The 21,208-nt window shown below is 44.4% G+C and overlaps 1 protein-coding gene across 7 annotated transcripts in view; it reads left to right on the top strand.

Annotated features, from left to right (window-relative positions):
- Positions 1 to 10,046, top strand: part of LOC147259758 (uncharacterized) — a 298,413-nt gene extending 288,367 nt beyond the window's left edge. For 5 of the 7 annotated variants that reach the window (XM_086205919.1, XM_086205918.1, XM_086205922.1 and 2 more), the window contains 4 exons: positions 787 to 835; positions 5,142 to 5,254; positions 7,935 to 8,357; positions 8,878 to 10,046. In XM_086205919.1, coding sequence (XP_086062045.1) covers positions 787 to 835; positions 5,142 to 5,254; positions 7,935 to 8,357; positions 8,878 to 9,192 — 900 coding nt within the window. In that variant the 3' untranslated portion in view covers positions 9,193 to 10,046. Of the gene's footprint in view, positions 1 to 786; positions 836 to 969; positions 1,509 to 5,141; positions 5,255 to 7,934; positions 8,358 to 8,877 lie in introns of those variants that run through there. The other 2 variants (XM_086205924.1, XM_086205923.1) reach the window with 2 other exon arrangements.
- The last annotated feature ends 11,162 nt before the right edge of the window (positions 10,047 to 21,208 follow it).

The following is a 21,208-nucleotide window of genomic DNA, read 5'->3' as shown; positions in this document are numbered from 1 at the left end:
TTTCATCTTCAGAAATAACTTTGTTTTTTTATGTCGTGCGCTAATGCTAGCTCTTATGTCCCAGTATCTGACATGATTAGCTCTTTGGTGTCTTCCTGTTATCCTTTTATGTCATATTTACACAGCAGTCTTTGATGTGTGGCGGTCAGGTGGTCGCTCGGCAGATTGTGGATATTATGATGATGCAGTTGGCGGACGATTGAGAACATAGTCATTCTGTACACATGATGCTGTTCTGCCATGGAAGCCCAAAGCTGCCTTCAGTTTCCTCGAGGAGTCACAAGACAAAGATTGTAGGGTTCTAAATTAGGGTTAAAATTTTAAAATGGCGTATTTCAGCCAGAAGTGTTACAACAGGGAAAATAATAATTTTGTGTTTGGATAGTGTTGTTTGTTTTCTTCTAGATCCTCCAGGGGAATGGGTGGCGTGTGAGTCTAGGAAGTCCTGGGTTTGCCTGTCCTTCAGTCTGGCCCTGGTCTCATTCATGTACACACTGCTGAAAGGATTCGTCCAAAGATGGCCTCCAAATGTGGCGTGTGTTTGGAAGTGTTTGGCTTTTCACAGGGGTTGGAAACATCAACCAACACAGATTGTCTAAGACCAAATTTAACAACATTGCATTACCACATTGTCACTTTCTTGCAACATGTTATCATCTTCATTAGAAACAAATCATGTGATGCTGTAAGACCCGTTAGTTAATCAGCACCAACCTCAGTTTTGTAGGTTATTGATAATGCGGCGCATGCACGTCTGCTTTAAAGTAATATGAATCATGTTTGCAGGTGCGTGATGTGGCCTGTGGTACCTGGCATATGATGGCGCTCACCACGAGTAAGTCATCTGTCATCCGTCCCACCGTGTGCATGCATCCCTGAATAACTGTTGTGTTGCCAATCACAGTGGTCACTGGAGCGCCAAGTTCAGGTGTAGATTCTTTTGTTTTTCTCCCCTTTCCCCTCCACTAGGGCTCCTCTTCCCGTTCTCCAAACGATGTCTTGCTCCTCCTCGAAGCCCCTCCTCACTCACTTTCTCACTCATCATACCATAATTCACTTCAGAGGGAAGCATCATTAATGCACAGTAGGACCCAGCAGCTTGATGTGTGCTAATTATATTGTGTGTTTTACACGCTGGATGACTTTTGCTTAGTCAGTGATGAGCTCAGTCTCTGGTAATTGTTTTTTAGATGTGATGAGTTTATAAAAGCCTGTCTGTGTGTGAGCGTGCATCTGGGCGTGTTATGTATGTGTGTGTTTGTCCGTGCGTGCGGGAAGTGTATAAACTGTAAATGTGAATGGTGAGATTTTTAGCAAGCAGTAAACTGTGTGCATACATGGATACAACATACTCTGCATTTATAAGATGCCTTAAGACACGATTACTCCTCAGCTGCTTACATAATTCGCCTCAGCAAACTTAATAATGATTAGCAAACAGCTAAAATCTCGAGATCATTCTGACACTTTAAAACTGCGTGCAGTTCCTAACTCCATCAATCCCACACAAAACTTTGACATGAACCGTCATCCGTGGCACTACACCTCATGACTTTCTTGTATTCTATAAATAAAAAATAAATTCTCCACAACCCCTGTGATCCTTTTAGTACTGTACATCACTCAGTGCCATAGCTGGAAACGCTGCTTTGCCTTTGGCTAATCATGCTGATTGGAGGTGTCCTTTGGCTCACCTGGGGGCTTCCAATCCTATTAGGCCAACCGTCCTGAGCCGAGCGCACCCAGCAGCCGTTCGTGTTTGATCACTGGTGCTTAGAGCCCACACTTGTCCTCTTATGTTGGTGTTAAGGCATGGAGGAGAGGAGCGGCAGGGTGGGGTTTGGTGGGGGTGGTTAAAATGTGATCTCCTTAACTCTCTAGGGGGGCAGAGGGGAGTTTGGTGCCCCACCTCCCTCACTGACACTCCTGCTCCTCCAACTGGAGCAGGTCTTGAGACTTCTGATGTCAATGGAAAGGCGGAACATTTGCAAGTTTTTTTGAGGCAGAAGGAAAAAGGTGGAGGGAACTAAACATAGAAAGATAAACCACATCAAATGTCTCTGTATTTTTACCTCAAAATCATTGTTTTTTGATGCTGTTTAATTTTGGTCTGCTCACATCTATTTTTCTTTAATTAGCTCCTCCTTCAGTATTCATTTTTGTCTTACTCTCTGCTGTCAGCCTGTGGAGGCTTGGAAGCTTTGTCATCCCGTTGGAAGTCAGTGCACTTGATCCTACCAGACCTGTCACCTCTTTCCACCCTCTTCCTGTCGCTACCAGATACTCTACCTCCCCTCATCACTTCCCTTCTCAACCTTCCTCCTGACTGCTATTCTTGCTCACTACACAGCCATCAGTAGTCTCTCTTGAAGCTCTCCTTCTTTCTCCAACGCCAAAGCCTCCTCCTCTTCCTCCTCTTTCCCCCTGGCCAAGAGCACCCAGGAAGAGCCATGTGTTTCCAAAGTGGACTGGATGGGAAATCGAAGTGGGGCTTCTGTGTTTATCAAGCCACAGCTCCGTCACCTTGCTCCTACTGCCGTCTGGAGGCTCTCGCAAATTGGTGACAGCAGCAACAACCGTGCAGCACACTTGCTCCTTTCGCAGTGTGCACGTCCGCACACACAGCATAGCACCTTGGCCTGTTTAGTTTTATTGCTGGTGTCAGGTGAGGAGGTGGAGGTAGGAGTTGCTGTCTAATGTTCCCCTCACACATACACACTCACACACAGTCATTTCCACCCCTGCCGACACATTGGCTAACAAGACCTGTGAACCACCGTGACAGAACTCCCAGACTTGTCAAGAGTCCCAGTCATTTAAAGCCAAGACGTGGCCCCAGCAGCTCTGTGCCAACAGGGTTTCTGTATGCACACCAAGGCTCAATAGGCTTCACAGTGGTGCACAGCAGTCCACCGAACGCTGCTGATTTAATACACTTTTTTTCCAATGGTTTACAATAATTACATTTCTATAAAACATGTGTCCAGCTCTGTAAAGTTAGACCTCTAAATCGTCTGGCTTTTAAAACTATTGTTTTTAAAGTAGTTTTGCGCAGACCAGCCCCTTTAGCTACATGTGTGCAGGAAAACCAGAGCTCAATACTTTTTTTCCAGTGGCCCTCTTCTGTCTCATTGATGCAGTCGTGTAAGTAAGTGGAGAAGAAAGGAAAGTGGGCTCAGGTTAGAGCCCTGCACAGCCTCACTACCTTGGAAATGAACTGCACAAACAACGCTTGGCCATTGTGCCTAAGCGCTTACAATGATGCCATTTAAGAGAGTATTGATCCACCCAGTCCAGGGTCAATCATCAGATCAATGGCACGTTGGCTGGTCAGCTAGACGGCTGGTTGAGTGTGAGAATGAATGGAAGGTTGGATAACTGATGAGTGGAGAGTTGGATGAAGAGCGAGATGGATTAATTCCTGGTTGGGTTTGAGGGCTGATGCACAGCCGAGTCTGGTCCGTGCTCATCCCAACTAATGTGGAGCTGAAGGTGTCTGACCTCTATGTCGAGCATCATCCATCACATGAATTTTTATATAAAGTCAACTCTCAGTATTTGACCAGTCCTAACACCTTCACTTTGTCCCACCCCCGGTTCTGGAGTGCCCTGAACTGGGAAGAGGTTGAAACACAAATTTCTGAAGGTTTAAATTATATGTTATATTATTTTAAATCATTTCAAAACAAGACGAGATGAATAACATTCTTTTCTGAAATGAACTCAGATATTACAATGCATTTTTGTGGGAAAAAAAATGGTGGAAAAAAATGTTAATTTATGGGCCTCTGTCCTTGTTCTGGTAGCCATTTGCAAAGTTGCACTACCTCAATGCACAAAGCACTCTGGGAATTTTCTTCTTCAACTCTTTTTGGCACCTATGCACATAGGGAACTGAATACCTTCTCTACGTTGATGCCTGCAAAACCGAGAGGAGAAACTGGAATTAGACATCAGTCTTACTTGGTCAAGGTCTGTCGGTATGACCTCTGCTGACGTTATTGAGGACCTGAGATAGAGAAACTGAGTTTAACTTCCAGGTTAGACATTCAAAATATATGCCATACTTAAATATGTATATGGCCGCTGAAGACTTGGAAATTAGAGGGGTATAAATTCAAAAAGTCATTGTCATTAGCATGTTTTTGTGGTGTGTTTACACCAGGGTTGATTGACCTAGTTACCCAGCCCCTGGCAGCACAACATGGAGAAAAGAAACACAATGCAACATAAAGGAGAGGTGTAGATTCCTTTATTATTCCTACATGTGAGACACACGAGTGAACTTCAACACATGCGCTCGCACACACGTGAAGCAGCGATCATCAGGGGATCGCGGAGGTCATGCCTCTCGATGAAGTGAAAACAGGAAAAGAGCTTATTCCAAATTCTGTAAGAGATGTCAATTGTGCCCTCTGTGTATTTCTATGGAAAATTTGTAAATAGATCCTTTGTAAATATCTTCTCTCTTGCCAATCACCCTGTCTGCTCTCTGCACAGCAGCATTAAAAATTGATCCTTAGCCGCACCAGGGTGAAATGCTAACATCGCTGCCAAATGACTGATTAAAAAGAAAAACCTTTAATCTTTGCTTAAAAGTGTCTACTGCCTTGGCATGCCTTTCCCCTGTGCTCCTCTATCTTCCAAGGCTGCGAAGGGAAGGAGGGGGTCGTGGTGGGGGAAACGGGGTCATGCTTCATGTAGAGTCAGCGCTGTACAGGGATATAGCTCTAGAGGTGAGGGATTTAACTAAGAGCAGATCTAGGAATCGCCATGCATCGCTCTATTCCGAATTTAACCCGAAGCCAAAGGTTAAAAGCACATTTCCCTTTAGAGTGGGCAAATGTGTTGGCACTCATGCTAATGGCTTCGATAAAAGTGGCTGTTTATCCAGCTTCACCACGCAGGTCAACAAAAACAGCAGGATCATCCAGACAATACCAGCAGAAATGTACCTTGTCGGGGCTCAAATTTACTGACAGCCATAGAATCAACAAACTATCTCTGACTACACAGTGAGTGGTGACATAGCAACTAAAAAGTCATGAAACATAGAACTATAAGCAAAAAGAGTGGATTTAAGAAGACAAAGGGGACCTGAAAGTGTTGATTGGAGGTGCTGAGATGTATTTGTGTTTCAGGGAGCAGAGAGAGGAAAAGAGATTGTGCTCACCCAGAAACTGAAGCTCCCTTCAGAGACCTTGTCAGCAATCCCGTACCGACGGAGCACAGAGAGAAAGAAAACACAGTGAAAGTAAGATAAACATACCTCCCCTTTCTTGCTCTATAGCCCCTTTATTGACTTACTTCCATAGTGGGTAGCTCAATCTGTGCTTGACAGCTCACTATAACTGCCATCTTCCGCGCTCACATTCATTCATTGTTTCCGTTAATTACGTGGCATATAGGTGCATGTATCAGGAATAATATTATTGCGCTCATATTTTAAAAGTGGGGAATATTTTCACTCACCTCTCAAAGTATCTGCGAGGACCACTAAACTGTCACCCAGAGCCACGCACTCCCGAGCTCCCGCCCCTCCTCGTCTCTCTGTCATTCAGGTGTTTACTGTCATTTATACTCAGGGTTTTGTATAATCCTCTCACCACACCTGAGTACTCCCCACTCAGTGTCACTGGATTTACACCCCCCCACCTCCACCCCTCGCTCTGTCTCGCCTCGCCTCTGCTCCAGTGCGCAGCCTTTTTCATTTTGTATCACAGCCATTCTTTTACACACGTTGTCATTTCTTATGTAAATAACCACAGATAAAAAGACAGTAGTAGACATTTTAAAATTTACACACACCGCCTGGCACATATGTTTTCAGTCATCCTCTCTCATCAGCCAGTTTGTTTGTAGAAGTGTCTTTGCCTGTAGCCATAAATTAGGGGTTGTGATTTAACTCATTGAGACAAAAGAGAAAGACAACGAAACATGAATAAAACAAATGATTTGGAGAAGGTGAGGAAGAGAGAGAGAGAGAGAGAGAGAGCGAGAGCGAGGAGAGGAGGGTGAACTGAAGGCAGAAATGGGCCAGTATGTATTTCTGCTCCACTTTCACTTGGGGAAGGCTTCATTAAGAAGTCTGTTTCCAGAGCATGGTGGAATCCGTGTGTGTGTGTGTGTGTGTGTGTGTGTGTGCGTGCATGCCAGTTTGTGTGCGTGTGTGTTCATAGGTTAATGTGTAAGATTGTGCACATTCATGCAAATATGTGCGCATGCCTCTAAAATTACTTCTGTGTTCAGTCAGAGACATCTCTTAAATTATTTACACCAAGAACCCTCTAATTGGTATCAAGTTTTTAAATGGGGTCAACTGTTGCAGTGCAGTTTCATGCACTTTTTCTTTTGCCTTAAGTCTGTATCATTACATCTGGTGCTGCAGTGCTGCTGCTTCATGGGACTTGAACCTCAAACGGAGTCTGCGGATGGGGGTTTCTGCTCTCAGACAGGAGGAATGCACGGCACCACGCTGCTGTGGAGTCAGGAGTGTAGCGTGACACTGTCGCTGTGATGGTGCTGACGTGTCAGTCCATCTGCATTCACACACACTGTAGATTCTATATTCTGTAAAAGATCTGGCGCGTCATATATTAAACAGAAGTACACACACACACACTCACACACAGCCTAAGGCAAAGCACAGAGCTGGTATTAGATTTAAGCCCCCTAATAAAGCCAATTAGAATTATCCTATGCGCTGATGAAGGCAACTTAAACAGGGAAATACTCACTATTGCACATGCAGACATGTGCATGCTCATGTATTCGCATATGCGCACTCCAGCTACTGCATGTAAGAAAATCTTTTTCTCCTTCTTTAATTTCATTACACAGTTCGTCCAGCTTTCCTTTTAAAAAAAATGTAATGAAGTATTTACTTAAAAAGTAATTCCATTATTTTCTCCAGCAAATGTAGTTACATTTCTCATTGTGTAACTTGGATTACGAAGCACACACACATTAAAGATGAATTTAAGCTATTCCAAAGCCAACACACACACTTTTGGATGTGGAAATTGATTTTTTTCACCAAAGTCTGCGGCAATTAGCTGACCATAAACGGCTAGCTTTGCCCCGGTGAACCTTCAAATTAAAATGGTAAGGTTCCCAGACCCTTTAACCCAGAACAAAATCCAATTTACTGGTGGCAAAAACTCTCAAGGCAGAACAACTTTGGCTACTTGAAGTACATTTTTTGGTGGTACTGAGATGCATCCAGGAGGTTAACAGCCTCTTTTCCAGCCACTAGCTGACCACATTTAAAGCAAACGTGGTCCGTCGATCAATTTATAAAAGGCAAAAAAGGCAACAAGCAAGAGGATCCTCAAGTCCTGACCGATGTTTTCACAGTAAAATCCCTCTCAAAATGTATTACTGATAAAAGTAAAGGCAAAATGGTCGTCAGATGTTCATCACAAAATAAAAGTGAACTCAACAGCAGTATTATCACGATATCTACAGAAAATGAGAGCAGACATGAGAATTATGTTAAATTCATATTTGAACGAGTTCATTGTGTGCTTTGTCTCTTCTTCTTTTACTCTGATAATCACACAAACATAGAAGTGTAACCAGTAACCAGTAACCACAAGGAGTAATAACACCGCTCACTATGCTGGAGTGTATTTAGCTGGATTATATGTAATATTTTCATTTAAGTATTATCATGACAAAATCCATCATCGTTGTTTTTCTTACGTACACAGTCATCATCATTAATTCCAAAGGTACACAGACAAAATGTAGATTTTAAGACTTTATAATGAATCACACAGCTGGGAACAGTTGATCACGGTGATATATTTAGGGTTTTTTTTTTGCCACACACATATTTTGTCCGTTTTCTCGTCAACTAACTTTGACTTTACAGTTAAAACATGTGTCACGAAAGCAACCAGCTTTAAAGATGCTGTTTGTCCTCCTGACAGGCCGGACGGCTTCCAGGCCCGGAGAGACCCGTGGTCTCGGAGGAACAGGAGACAGATGAAGAGCGTGACGGTTCAGAGGAAGACGAGGGACACGAAGAAAGAGTAAAAGACACGAGTGATGGAACGTTGCATGATGCAGCATTCGCTGCGGCCAGGTCTGCGATAGGAATGGATGGGACAGGAAACAGACACTCATCAATCACATCTGATCGGGGGGTTGAGAGGGAGGGTGGCGAGACATCCCGGCTGTCCGTGCGTAGGATGGACGGGTGCAGAGGGAGAGGAAGTGGGGAGGTAGTCTTCACCACATTGCAGCTTTTACCCAGGTCAGATGGAGAACAAGTCAGGCAGAGTGCCAGCACCTTGCCCAGGCTGCAGACGGGACACCCGGCTCACAGCAGACTTCTTACTGAGATGAGAAAGGTGAGTCGATGTCACTAGCACTTCCTGTGAGAAAGATCCAGGCATCAAATCTTTTATTGGAGAACACTCCTCAAATAAGGAGATCTTAAACTCTCTGGCCTGATTTAATTGATTTTGTGTTTGTTTATTTGGCTGTTTATCAGATTTATGTCAGTCAAGAGTAACAGGAAGTGACTGGCGGCGTCAGTTTGTGTCCTCCCTGGCGTGGCGTCCCTCTCCTCCTTTGTGAAACTTCCTTTGTGTCTGTTTTAACGTGATTCTGTGCATCTGGAGGTCAAACTCAATCACTGATGAGATTAACGCAGGACTTTTTGTGTTGTTGTTATTGACACACAGTGAGCAGCAACAGAAACACCTTAAAAAAGCAGGATAGCAACAGCAGTTGTCTTCCTTAATAAAAAATGATGTTTCCCTTTTTTCCACCCAAAATCCAGCAACTGGAAAGTAAGTTCTTAGAACATCGAAAGCGGTTTTCGCATTGATTCATTTTTCCATATTTCATGTGTCTTTGTCTCCTCAGGATAGAGCGAATGGTCTGTCTGAGTTGGTCCAAAAATCTGGAAGTGATAGAGTTCCTCAGAGTCCCAAGCTCGGACCCAAACCAAGACCTCCTGGGAGATACGCAGGTCCTGGAGCTCGGAATGTGGCCTCTTGTCACCGTTCAAGCATGAGAATACACACCGGGTTCAAGTCTCCGGTTTACAGCTCGTCTCCCCATCTGCACCCTGAACAGCAATTTCAGATGTCGTCCTCTCTCTTCCCTCAAGTGGAGGCTTCTCCTTCTCCAACTCTTCCGTCCTCTGAAAGCTTTAGGCACTGTCCTCCTCGCAGATGAGTGATTTCTTACATTGCTTCTTGTCATAAGAGCCTGTAAGTGTCTGTGGGTAACATTTTATCCACTGGTGGATCTGGAAAAACCATCTCCTGATTAACTTTTGAAGCATCGTACTGTATCACGCAGTTGCAAAGAGTCTCTGTCAGGTTTTGTGCACTATTCAAAATCCAGACATGTTCCTACGACAAACACCGAAAAAAATACCCCCCCGAAGGATCCACTGCTCATGCACGAAGTCGTCAGTCACAACCTTTTTAATCCAATATTCCTCAGAAGTGACTGAACACAGAATGTAATATGTTACTTGATAATGCCTCTCTGGAGACCATTTACAGAGCTTAATACTTTGGGCTCCGAGGCGGCTGACAAACAGCCTCCTTTGCTCCGCGAGGGCTCCCCAAAACAGACTTCAGATCAGCATAATGGGCTCCACTTTGCTCCACACTGTGATTTGGCAAAAGTGCTGCTCTTACAAACCTCTCAGTCAACGACACCCATGAACTTCGACCTCATCTTAAAGCAAACTTACAGTTAAAGCTGCGTGTGGGAGCCGCCGAGTGCTTGGATCACCGCATTTCAGCAGAGTGCAAGAGGGTTTTGTTACCCTACGTTCTGCTGAAGTGCAGAGCTGAATTCATTTTAATACTTACAGTGTGTTGTTTATTAAAAACATAACGCCCTCTCAGATCTTGGCCTCTTGTAAGACATTTCACGGTGGAGTGTTTTTAGAGCTGCCCATCTCAGCAGGATGACTCACATGTGCATGCTACTACGGCTCTTTTCAGAGGGAGGAAATTGATTTGTTGCAGAGATAAAAGTATATTATGAGGATTCACAGTAAAACAGGATCATTACCATGAATTTGAAAAAATAAAAAATAAAACAAACATTTCATGTTAAAGCCTCATAGTTTATGTAGCCTGATTATTTTCCACACTGGAAACTCAGAGGTACCTTTCTTGGCAAAATTGGGAGTTATAAATTATAATGAGTTACTTTGTCTGTGGTGGTGTGTGTGTGTGTGTGTGCGTGTGTGTGTGTGTGGGGGGGGGGGGGTCCACATTGAAATCATCATTACCTGACCAGGTTTTGTTTTGGTTTTTTCACCTCGTGCACTGACATGTCATTACTCTGTTGGCAACAAGTCAACAGCTCTTACAGCAACAGCATTATCCTCCATTTGGGGTCACGTTCTGTCCACCTGCAGAATGAAAGTAAAATATTCTTCTTTTTTGGCCTCTGTCAGTGAAACCTCAAGTTTGGGGATAAGTGCTAACATCTACCTGCTAGCTGCTATCTGTGTCCCATTCCATGCTGAGCAGCTAGTGTGGGCTACAGTGAGTTTTTGGAGCGTTTCCCTTGAAAGCAGCTGGATGCCTCAAGTAGCCGGGTGAGAACGTCAAGACAGAACCAGAACAGCAAAGTTGGGGGAGCGGACCATCGAGCACAAATGAAGCTAACCTGAGAAGAGCTGCAGACTCGGGTACGATATCCTCCTGTGGTAATTATTGCTGCAATTTCTTTATATTCTTTATACCCAGTTAAACAATGACATTGTTGAAGAAGCTGGTATTGGGTGATGTCTTGGTGTTTGGAATGGGAAGGTATGGATTTAGATATTCTGGGCCGATATTAATTCTGATATCTGATGTCAGTACTGATCGTCAACATGTAATTATCGGCCACTGCCATCTTTGTGTGCCTTCTTTTTTTCTAATCGAGCGGTGATGGTAACCGAGGCGAATGGCAGGCAGTGCTGATACACGGCTGAGATATCGGCGCATTCCTGAACCGCTGTGATAACCCTGTTTAATTTTCATTGGACTTCAGTTTCAGTTGACCCAAGTTATATGGACTTTAAGGCTATTTATTATATTGATCTTTCACAAGTAATTCATGTTTTTAAGTGTAAATGTTTCGGAAAGGTATTGAATTGCTGCTCAAGGATAGGTGAGTAAGATCAGAAAAATGCCACAGAATGGAGTCTTGGATTTACTTTTATCGAGTTGCAGAGTACATAAAGGCATGCAGTCGTGATGGCATTGAGACATCTGCCATCATCCCACCCTATTGTCTCTTACACTCCCTACGGTTTGTTTTGGTGTGTGTGAGTAAGTGTTGGCTGTGTGTATCACGTCCGTGCCCTGCGAGACTCCTGCCAATCGATTCAAGGTGAGAACTGTCGATTAAACACCCTGAGCCGTGCTCTATACCTAACCCCAGGGTGATTCAAACCTACCCCTTACACACACACACACACTTCACCTGTCATCCATCAATACTTCCATCGGGGCCTCTATTGATCCCCACCCCTCCACCACCACCCCGCCCCACCTCATCCAGTCTTTTCACCCCATGCAGTACAACATCAGGGCCAAGACTACATTCGTGCAGGTTTAATTTCTGACAGATTTACAATAAAAGCTCAAGTTATTATTTAACTCTTCCGGCTGCTGCGCGTGCTTTGATTTAGCACCCTAGAAGGGGATGAGTTACAGCTGACACAGAGAATCTGCCGGGGCTGGAATGGTAGGCACCCGGTTCATAACTCAGCCGCCAAATGTGTGGTTAGTCAATCACTTGATCTGTAATCACAAATGCTGCCAGAAATTACATGAGTGATGAGCTGTAATAAAAGCACTTACTTTTCCTGCTCTGTCTCTTAAGTGTTATTGGCAGACCCCTCTCTCCCAGGAGGCCGTGGCTGTGAAACAAAATCCCGATATAAACTGCCTCATTGGTCCCTGCCTCACGCTCGCTCTCTCTCTCACTCTCTCTCTGGTGTACTGTATGTGTGACTGTGTAAATGCACTACAGTGTAATGCAAATTTCATTCTGACACTCTCTCTTCCATTCTTGGATTACCTTGCTTCAGGACAAATGATTCTCACTCCAGTAAAAACAGCCATCCGCGTCTCAATCATTTATAATCTCTAATGTCTGCAGAGGTGCGAGGAAACATTTCAGTGGCTCCGCGCTTGTAATCGCTGTGTAAAAAAAAAAAAAAAAAGGAAGAAAAAAAAAAGTGTGTATTTTGAAACATGTTACCATGCAGTATTTTGAAACTTTCAGAATCTGATCTCGTGCAGCCTGATAGCACATCAAACATTTGACCTTATGAGCAGATAATCAAAGATCTCAGGGCCACGACAAACCTTCCTACGACCGTCTGTGACTCCCACCTCCGTAGCCTGTGGCAGGGGGTCACGCGTGACAGTTTTATTGATACAGACCTCTGTAATAATTACACAGCGTCTTGCATGCACTATTGATCCGGCCTATTGATAAAATCATATTTTACAGTAAAGCTCTGATGATTTGATGCACGACAGCATAAATCTCTCCTCACAAGCTGAGCTGGAACTGCAGAGTGATTGATGCTCCCACAGATAAACACACACATATTTCTGTCTATTTCTATCTGTTGCTTGAATGGAGAAGTAATGGACACAGGTTAATGACAGACTGGGAGAAAATGATCTGCCTATCTTAAGTCTATCTGTACAAATAGATGATCCTGCAGATGACAAGTGGGATCTGCTTTCCAGGCCTGCTCTGGTGATGTGATATATAAGCACGGGTGTTTATGGAGTCACTACTCCATCTTATCGTGATTTGTATTGTCAGCGGTGGCTGAATCTGCATGGTGCTGAGAGATTCCAACGTGCTTCCAAATGCCCCGCAGTGAATGGGGAAAAGAGATGAATGTGACAGAACTTTTCCTGTATATGAACAGCCTTTAAAACTGTTGTACTCACTGGGAGGGAAGGATGGATGGTGCAGAGGAAAATGTCATTGTTGGTATTGAAATGGTAAGAATGTGATCCTCAAAGCTGACCTCTACGGTCAACGCAATGAAAGTGATATGATTTCCTGGGGAGAAACATCCTCTACTTATGGCTACTGCAGTTTTTTTTTCTGGTGTTAAAGGTTTTTTGTTTTTTTTTTGTAGTTGCATTTGAGTGGAGCTTCTAATAGGGAACTAACATCGAGCGTCAGGTACGGTGCATATGGTGTCACGCATTATCACCCTTTCATCTCAGAAATGGAAAAACATAATATATGTAATAAAGAAAAAGAGCAAATTTATTACTTTTGAAGGGAAGGAAAATAGGCCTTTATGCTCCAGGTCAGAAAGCAGCTTATTAGACCATGTTTCCACTCTGGCCAGCATTTCAAAAGCATGTTTTCTTTTCGGGCTTCTCTGGCTGAATTCTGAACCACTTGGGGGTAGTTTGAAAAAGCCTGTGGTGCACCAGTGACGGGCTGGTTTTCACATTTAAGGAGCCAAAGGGACATGGGGAACATATTCATGTTCAATTGGCCTACAAAACTCTTAAAGCCGGGATATAGAGTTAATCGCTGGCCCCGTCAAGGCCCCCCCAGAGCGCCTGCTCCTGCAAAATGTTGAACAGCCTGTCTGGCTGCAGCACAGGAATGTCATCCTGCAGAGGACAGAGGAGGGGAAATTGATCTTAATCAACAGTGATTTGTTTTATAACCATAAAACCTGCTCAAACCTGAACCGCTTTCAATCCTCTGGAATTCTAATGAAAGTCGTATTTAAAAGTCCCAGCAAATAAATAAGAGTACTGTTAAAATCAGTTTGAATGTTACTAAATTTTATTAGCTCAAACATATTTTCCCCCTTAAATATTCATGATTAATTGAACCTTTTGCCTCCGTACTGAATGACTGATTCAAAGATGGCACATAACCGCTGCATAGTGCTGACTTTCAACATACTAACAGCTTTCGTACTACAGCTGTTTGAAATGCTAATATAAATGCAGCAATACAGCCAGTGTGTTCCCCAGAGCTTGAGGGAGAAGGCAGAGCAAGACAAAGGCAATTTTTAATCTGAGCAGGAAGCATACAGTGGCGATTCACTGTGACACGGTGATTGATATGACTGAGTAGCGTATTTACCGAGTCTGACGGGATCGGAGAAAGACACTGTTTTCCTCCCATCCATACGCTTATCTCCCTCCATAAATCACTGCCAATGGGATGCATAAATGTGGATGAGCAAATGTTGTGTGGCTCAGACTCGGGCAATCCCACTCTGACCTTTACATTTGGCATTGGTTACTGGTGCTAAATGCATGCCATGACCTTCCTTGACCTTGGGTGATTCATATTTAAAAGCCATGCAGCCTCTGTGGTTGCAGAGAAAGCATTCAGTATGTGATGCGCCACACAAACAATAGAACTTTGGTGTTGTAATTAAATGTGCAGCATGAACTTCTCGTGTCATTTTTGCCATTAGAAATATGCAAATATATGAAAGGAGGACATTCCCTCCTTTGCCTCCCATTATTCTCGCTTTATTGCTCCGATTCCATTACCACGTTCCTGCCGGTGCTCCATGATGTCCTGTGTCCAACCTAACCTTTGACTCCGTCCGGTGCTTGAAAGGTTCTGCACTTTGCCCTCTCCCATTTGACCTGTCTGAAATATACCTTTATAATTGCCCCTGTCACTATCAAATGCACATATGAGAGGCTAGAGGGGCAGGGGGCCGAAGTCTGTCCAGTAACCTTTTGGCCTTGTGTTCATCCATTCTGCTCAGAGCGAGCACAGTAGGCTTCCTCCCCCCGCCAACAATCCCATACTGTATTAGTCTGCATGTCAGAGTTATTGATGGCGCTCTGGAAATATTTTATTGGTCAGTCACAACCTTTGACTGGGGCAATGCAAACACTAACTCCCCTGAAGCCTCCTATTGACGCGGATATATATATGATCAGATGGCTAATAGAAGTATAGATTAAGCACGGCTGAAGACACAGTCATTTGGATTTTAACTCTGTGGGGTCAGCATCGCGATTTCCACTCTGCACGTGTAGGATCAATAGGCAAAACACATATTGAGTTCTTTATAATGGAGACAACACATTCATGCTTAGGGAGGATGTAAAAACTGCATTGCATGAATGTATTACAGTTCAAAATGCACATTGTTCTTGTTGCTTTCAGTACAAACAACCAAAGGAAAATATCAAACACTTCAGAGTCCTGTTCTTTCTCCATCCTCTCTGCTTCTCCCTTTATTCCACATAAGTCTCTTCATCAAAGGGAGTGTAGCTCACAGTGAAGCAGCCACAATTAAGATAAGCCCGACCACAGCTGGACAATTACCTGCCAACTAACCTTTTCTGGAGGCACTTAAGAATGTAAGGACCCCCGAGGATAGATGTGCCCTGAGTAGAACAAGCGCTTCAAGAGGGCAAAGTGGGAGAGGGAGGGATGTAAGGTATGAGAATGGAAGGGTATAGAGAGAGCGAAAAAAAATGATAGAAACTGAGAAAAAGACAGTATCATGATGAGATTACCTAATCCTATGTCTGAGAGCAGTATTTGGAGGACCTGGTGGTGTCAGACATGAGGGGGCTTTGTGGAGGTTTACCCAGGAGAGGCCAGCTTAGCAGGGGGATCTAGCTGAACGCCAGGTGACCAGTCCTCTGTCCCCGAGCACCAACCTCAGCCTGTGGCTTTGTAAACACTGTTAAATTGATTGCAGGGAGCTGATGAGATTTCCCTGCAGCCTCAGTCATTATCACGTTGTGTGCCCGCTCTGCTATAATCATACTCAGGCGTCTATAGATTGTCTGGTTCTTGTATGTGGTCCCTTTTTAATCTTAGTGATGCCGTCCAGCGAAAGGGCCTCAAACTTTTACAATTTTTACTCTTAAAAGAAAAATGAACGGAATGCGCTCCATTTTTCCAACATTAGCACTAGCCGAGGTGTTTCAGTCCACCCTGCTGTGCAATCGGGTGAGTTTTAGCACTACATGATATCTGATCCCAAAAGCCCTGCAGGGCAGCCACAGCAAATCAACAATGGATTAATGGATCTGGTTCTGCTCATAAATCTCTGTGGGATTGGGAAGCGTTCGAGGACAGTCAGCCTGTAGTGCTGTGCTTAATGTTACAGGCAGTTTGGGTTTCCCATCGTTCAGGATGTGACAGGGTAGTAAAGATGTGGCAGCATCTTATGTCTGCATTAAATCAGCCAATGTCAGGAATGCTGGATTGTCAGATTGCTGTGCTGAGAGATGTAAGAACACAATTCATCGGTACATATTTGTTTATATATAACTCAAATCTCTACAGCGCTCAACATACAGTAGAATAACCTCAGGCGTCACTCCGAAGACAGAAAAAAAAGATGTGTTGTGCAGACATGCTCTAATTCACCGGTGTCAGTACAACCCTTCAACCTTAGCCTAGCGCGGTAAGGCCTGGCCATAGATCATGATGGTTAACAGTTAGCTGTTCCTGCAGGTGTGTAGGGAATGGCAGTAACTGCTTCCATTACTGGAGAGAATGGCCCAACTCCCACAGCCCCCTCCAGACAGCGCTGTCATTACCCATCCATTGTGAGGCCTGAGAGGGAGCTGTAAGTACGGCAGACTTATGGCTTTGTTAGAGTGACTGGATGGTCTCCTCTGGCTCAATGCAGAATAAGGTGGAACAGTAGTATGGCAGGATAGCCAGATGGAGAGATAGAGATGGAGGATGCCGATGAATCAAGAACCCCTTGATACCCCGCTTACCACCACGCTGCCCCCCGAAATCCTTCTGAGGGGTGGCAGGGGGGGGGGGGGCGTTATTTGGTGCTATTTTTACAAGAAATGGGTTGATTTGTCTTAGGCCATTACCGTCTATTACAGCTGCAAGTCTTGGGGAAAAGGTGGGAAACGGCAGACGCTGGCATTCTGCCTAAAGAGAAATCAATGAAACAAATTAATCCTTCGCAGGCTGCGGTGACACAGTAATCCATCATTCAGGGGGCACTTTTACACACTGAATCAGGGAGCGAGGAAGGAGGGTGGAGGGGACTGGGGGTCCAGGGGGGTTGGTGCTTGTTGGTTGAGAAGGGGTGGGGTGGAGTGGGAGTGATGCCCTGGGGGACAAGGGCAGACATCCACGCTCCGGAACACTGGGGTAACGGTGGGTGGTGGCAGAGAATCAAGTCGCTCTGAGCTTTACATGCGTGAGCTGCCTGTGGACATACAGAGCAGGAGGCGGAGGAAAGGGACGTAAACACAATCGGCTAAACTGCATCATGGACATGGCTTCGGCTTACACATAGGCCTACACGTATTCTCCCAGTTGCGTGGCGCTCACCGCCTGTTTTAAGCCCACATTGATGGCTGGGGTGATAGGATTTTATCATTTATTACACCGGCTGATGACCTCGTCATTGTAGATTTAGCATAGCAACGCCCAGGTGTCCACTCACCCACCCGCCGATGTGCAGAGAGCTCACTGCCCTCTTGCCTGGGAAGGCAAAACTACTCTGAGGCACAACCTACCATTTTATCACTCACACACAATAAAGTAGAACCATTCTGCACCATGATGTGCCAGTGCACGGCCGGTTCTCACTCAGGTCTCAGTGTGGCTGAGTCATGTGATCGGGAGCCCTGTGAGGAAACATTCCTGACCAGACCTCATAACAGCAGACATCAGATGACATCACAATTCAACAGGGAATAGGGAAAAAAAACAACAAAAAACCCAGCACAAACTCACATATTGAGGTTGATGTGATTTTATTAAGATCTTTGCTGTGTTGCAGTATGTTTTAGTAATATTACATCATTATGGAAGCCAGTTCAAGAGCAGCTCAGTGTTACCGTACATCGCTCGGCTTTGTTGGTCTCCCGGCTCCTTCGTGAGACTGTGGCGGCTCTGCTGACGCTCATCGATGGTGACCGTGCGTGTTTTTGTAACAGTGACTGGTAGCTTTGATGGAAGAGGGGATTGCTTAGGAAGCCAGGGTTACTCCGTTAAAAAAGTGAATACAGAAACATAACAACCAGAGCCATTATGTGCAGCGTCATCGTAATAGGAGGTGCCACTTACCTTAACTAGCTTCCCTTTTTTTTTAATCCCCCTCTAAAGACACAGGTGGTAGCATTCTGTGGAGCGGCATGTTAGAAAATCAGAGGAAATAGTGGGTGGAGGAGAGGAGGAGGGGGGAGGGGATGAGTGTGCTGAGAAGAGAGAGAGAAAGAGGGAGGGGGGGAGGGAGGGAGGGAGGGAGGGAGGGGGACGTTGACATTGGGCGAGGGTGGGACGGCAAAGACGAGTGGTAAGGGGAGCAAGAATGGTCAGAGAGTGAAGAGGAGGCATGTGGAGAGGGAGGGTGGGCTGGCGATGGGGGGGTGAGATGTGAAAGGATGGAAAAATGTGGGGATATTGCAGCAGAGCGGATGGTGTGAGGGAGGCAGAGTGAGAAATGTTGCCGGAAATGCTCGAGCCAGCAGTGTGTGTAAAAACCACACTGCAACATTTCTCATCCTTGACATCACTGTCAAGCTTTTCTCACACACACTGTGTGCTTTCAAAGTGTAGGCTTGTAATATCCAAATCTTTTACACGGCTGCCCCTCTAAGATCACCACTATTTAGTTCTTTCTTTGTGAAAACAAGTCAGATGTTGGGGTAATTTAATTTCCCCCCACGTTGTAATTATTCATTTTAAAATATCAAGAAATATTTGTTTAAAAAAAGGAAACTTTCTGGACGAGATGTAGTGAGAGGAGAGGCGAGGAGAGGTATCGTAGATATGAGACGAGTGGAGGAGGAGGAGGAGGAGGAGGAGGATCGAGCTGTGGAATGTTTGCAGTTCTTTCCAGAAATCTGCCTTCTCATTTGTCAGGGCTTGACCCCGAATCTGGGTTCAAAGGTCAAAGGGAACATCTGGGGGGGGGGGGGGGTCTACGTGAACCAACACACAGACGAGTAAACACACAAACATGTATGAGAGTGTGTGAAAATGTCTCGCACACAAGTATCATCACTAACATCCACTCTCGCTCCTCCTCTAGGTTCATGTCTGTCAGACACATCACATTAGGACTGAGATTACGGCATAATCCCAATAATTGGAAAAGAATTGAAAGTTAAATTATGAATGAAGTAGCTTCAACTGAATGTTAAACACTCCGTCAATAATGTAAAAACATGATGTGAGGTTAACAGTTTAGAGAGAGCGGCCTCTTCGTCACATTAAATTCTCTTTCTCGAGTGATAATGAATGTTGTATTTACCACATATATGACTACAATTGGCGTGTCACTTGAGGGCTTTTATCCCAAGTGATATACACTTGTGCAAACACACACACACACACACACACAGAGCAGTGGTATCACCGTCACTGTCCTATAATCATTCACTGTCCTATAATCAAACAGCTGCTCGCCATAAATTACATCTCATCCCAGTGTCAGTCCTTGCACCACACCGACACATCCCGCCGTGCCTCAGAACGCCTGGCCGCCATGTCGCTCTCTGCCTGTGAGTAGACACAGCACACACACACACTAACAAAGGTTAGCTCAGCTGACTCAATCAGACAAATGCTGTACAAATGAAGGCCAGGGTGACGAGGGGACACGTGCGCGTTGATGCTGGAGATTGTTCCTGACTTACTACGACTGGCTCGGCTCCTGCTCTGGTGCACCACCTGCAAGGAAGCAAACAATCCATGTTTGTTGTTGAGAAGCCAGACTCCCTCCTTCTTTTAGTCTAAAAAAATAAAATAAAAAATCATCCGATACTGGCTGGTATTTATGGCTTTGAGGTGCATCTTAAAAAATCCTACATCTTTGTCATTCTTTGGCCAGAGACATCAAGCAGGTGCTATGAATAATTTATCTTAAGAGTTTCACATTGATAAGGTCACAATCTGCCAGGTTTGGACGCTAAACGCAGACCACCTTCACACCTTCACTTCCCTGTCTCTTACACACCTGTGTCCTCGCACACAAACACACCTTTCACATGGAAATACTCAAAAAATCTCCTGAGGGTTTAGTGTGTGTGTGTGTGTGTGTGTGTGTGTGTGTGTGTGTGTGTGTGTGTGGTATCCTTTGATTTTGTAAATATTTCATTAAAATTCCTCACTGTTCTGTTGGCTGTATTTTGAAGATTATAATATTTCGAGTTGCTTAGCCACTACAGCGTTAATTGTCTCCTTATATCCATGTGACAAACAATTTATATTCACTTTTGTTCACTTCTTTTGTTTTTTTTTTGTTTTTGTTTTTTTTTTTGCCATTCATTGTCAAACATGATGTAAACTCGACCTCGCCAGAGTTGCTCAGTCACTCTCCTGCACGCTGACGCTTCAGCTACACCACATTTCTAATTAAGCTCCTGCTGTGTGTTGGTTTTTGTGGAGGGAAAACGAGTGTGTAGGGGGGGGGGGATACTGCAGTACTGATGTGATGCCACTTATTTATTTACACACTAAAATTGAACTAAAGAAGCAGTAAAGGAAGAGGAGGGAAGGGGAGGGGGGACTGTGACCGACATTGTCCAAAAAAAAAAAAAAATCATTGCAAGTTCATCATAATCAACAATGTAAACAACAATAAGTAACGAAAGGATGCTTAATGTGCCAGTATGAGAGAGACAGGACACAGTTTTCTTTCTTATGTCCTCCCTCTGACAGTGAATCACTCCTCTGCTGTGCTGACACCCCCCCCCCCCCCCTCCCCCCTCAGCTAATAATACTTCTTTAAATTGTTTTGCACTCTTCTGTGTCCGGTTAATCTCGCCCTTTTGTCGCTCAGCTATATTTCTACTGTGTGTTGTCGGATAATGTGAGGATGGGATGAAAGGTAATCTGCGTGCAGAATTCCTAAAGCTCTCTTATCCTTGTTGAATTTCTTAAGAATTCCACCTTTGCCCTCCGGTTTCCCTGAAATAAATTACTTTAAGGGCGAGATGCCTTCACGCAGCCCCGTTTGAGTTTTTTTTTTTTTTTTTTTTTTGCATTGCTCTCTTTAAACGCAGTCAAACAGGTATTAAGTCTTAATTTAATTCACTTTATTCCTTAAGGCTGCGCTTCTCCCTGGATATTTCACAGCCACGTTCACGGGGAACAATAAATGAGTCCCCAAACTTGCGTTAAAAATAGAAACTAAATTAATTCATTAAATTTTGCGTTGATTTATTGCGGATTAGGATAAACAGCTCCCTTTTTGTGAAAAAAA

This window comes from Aulostomus chinensis, chromosome 6, assembly GCF_037954235.1.
Source record: "Aulostomus chinensis isolate RoL2024-O1b breed Wild chromosome 6, RoL_Achi_v1.0, whole genome shotgun sequence".
Classification (NCBI taxonomy): domain Eukaryota; kingdom Metazoa; phylum Chordata; class Actinopteri; order Syngnathiformes; family Aulostomidae; genus Aulostomus; species Aulostomus chinensis.
The sequence above is the reverse complement of the archived record's forward strand: the minus strand, read 5'-3'. Positions and strand labels throughout refer to the sequence as shown.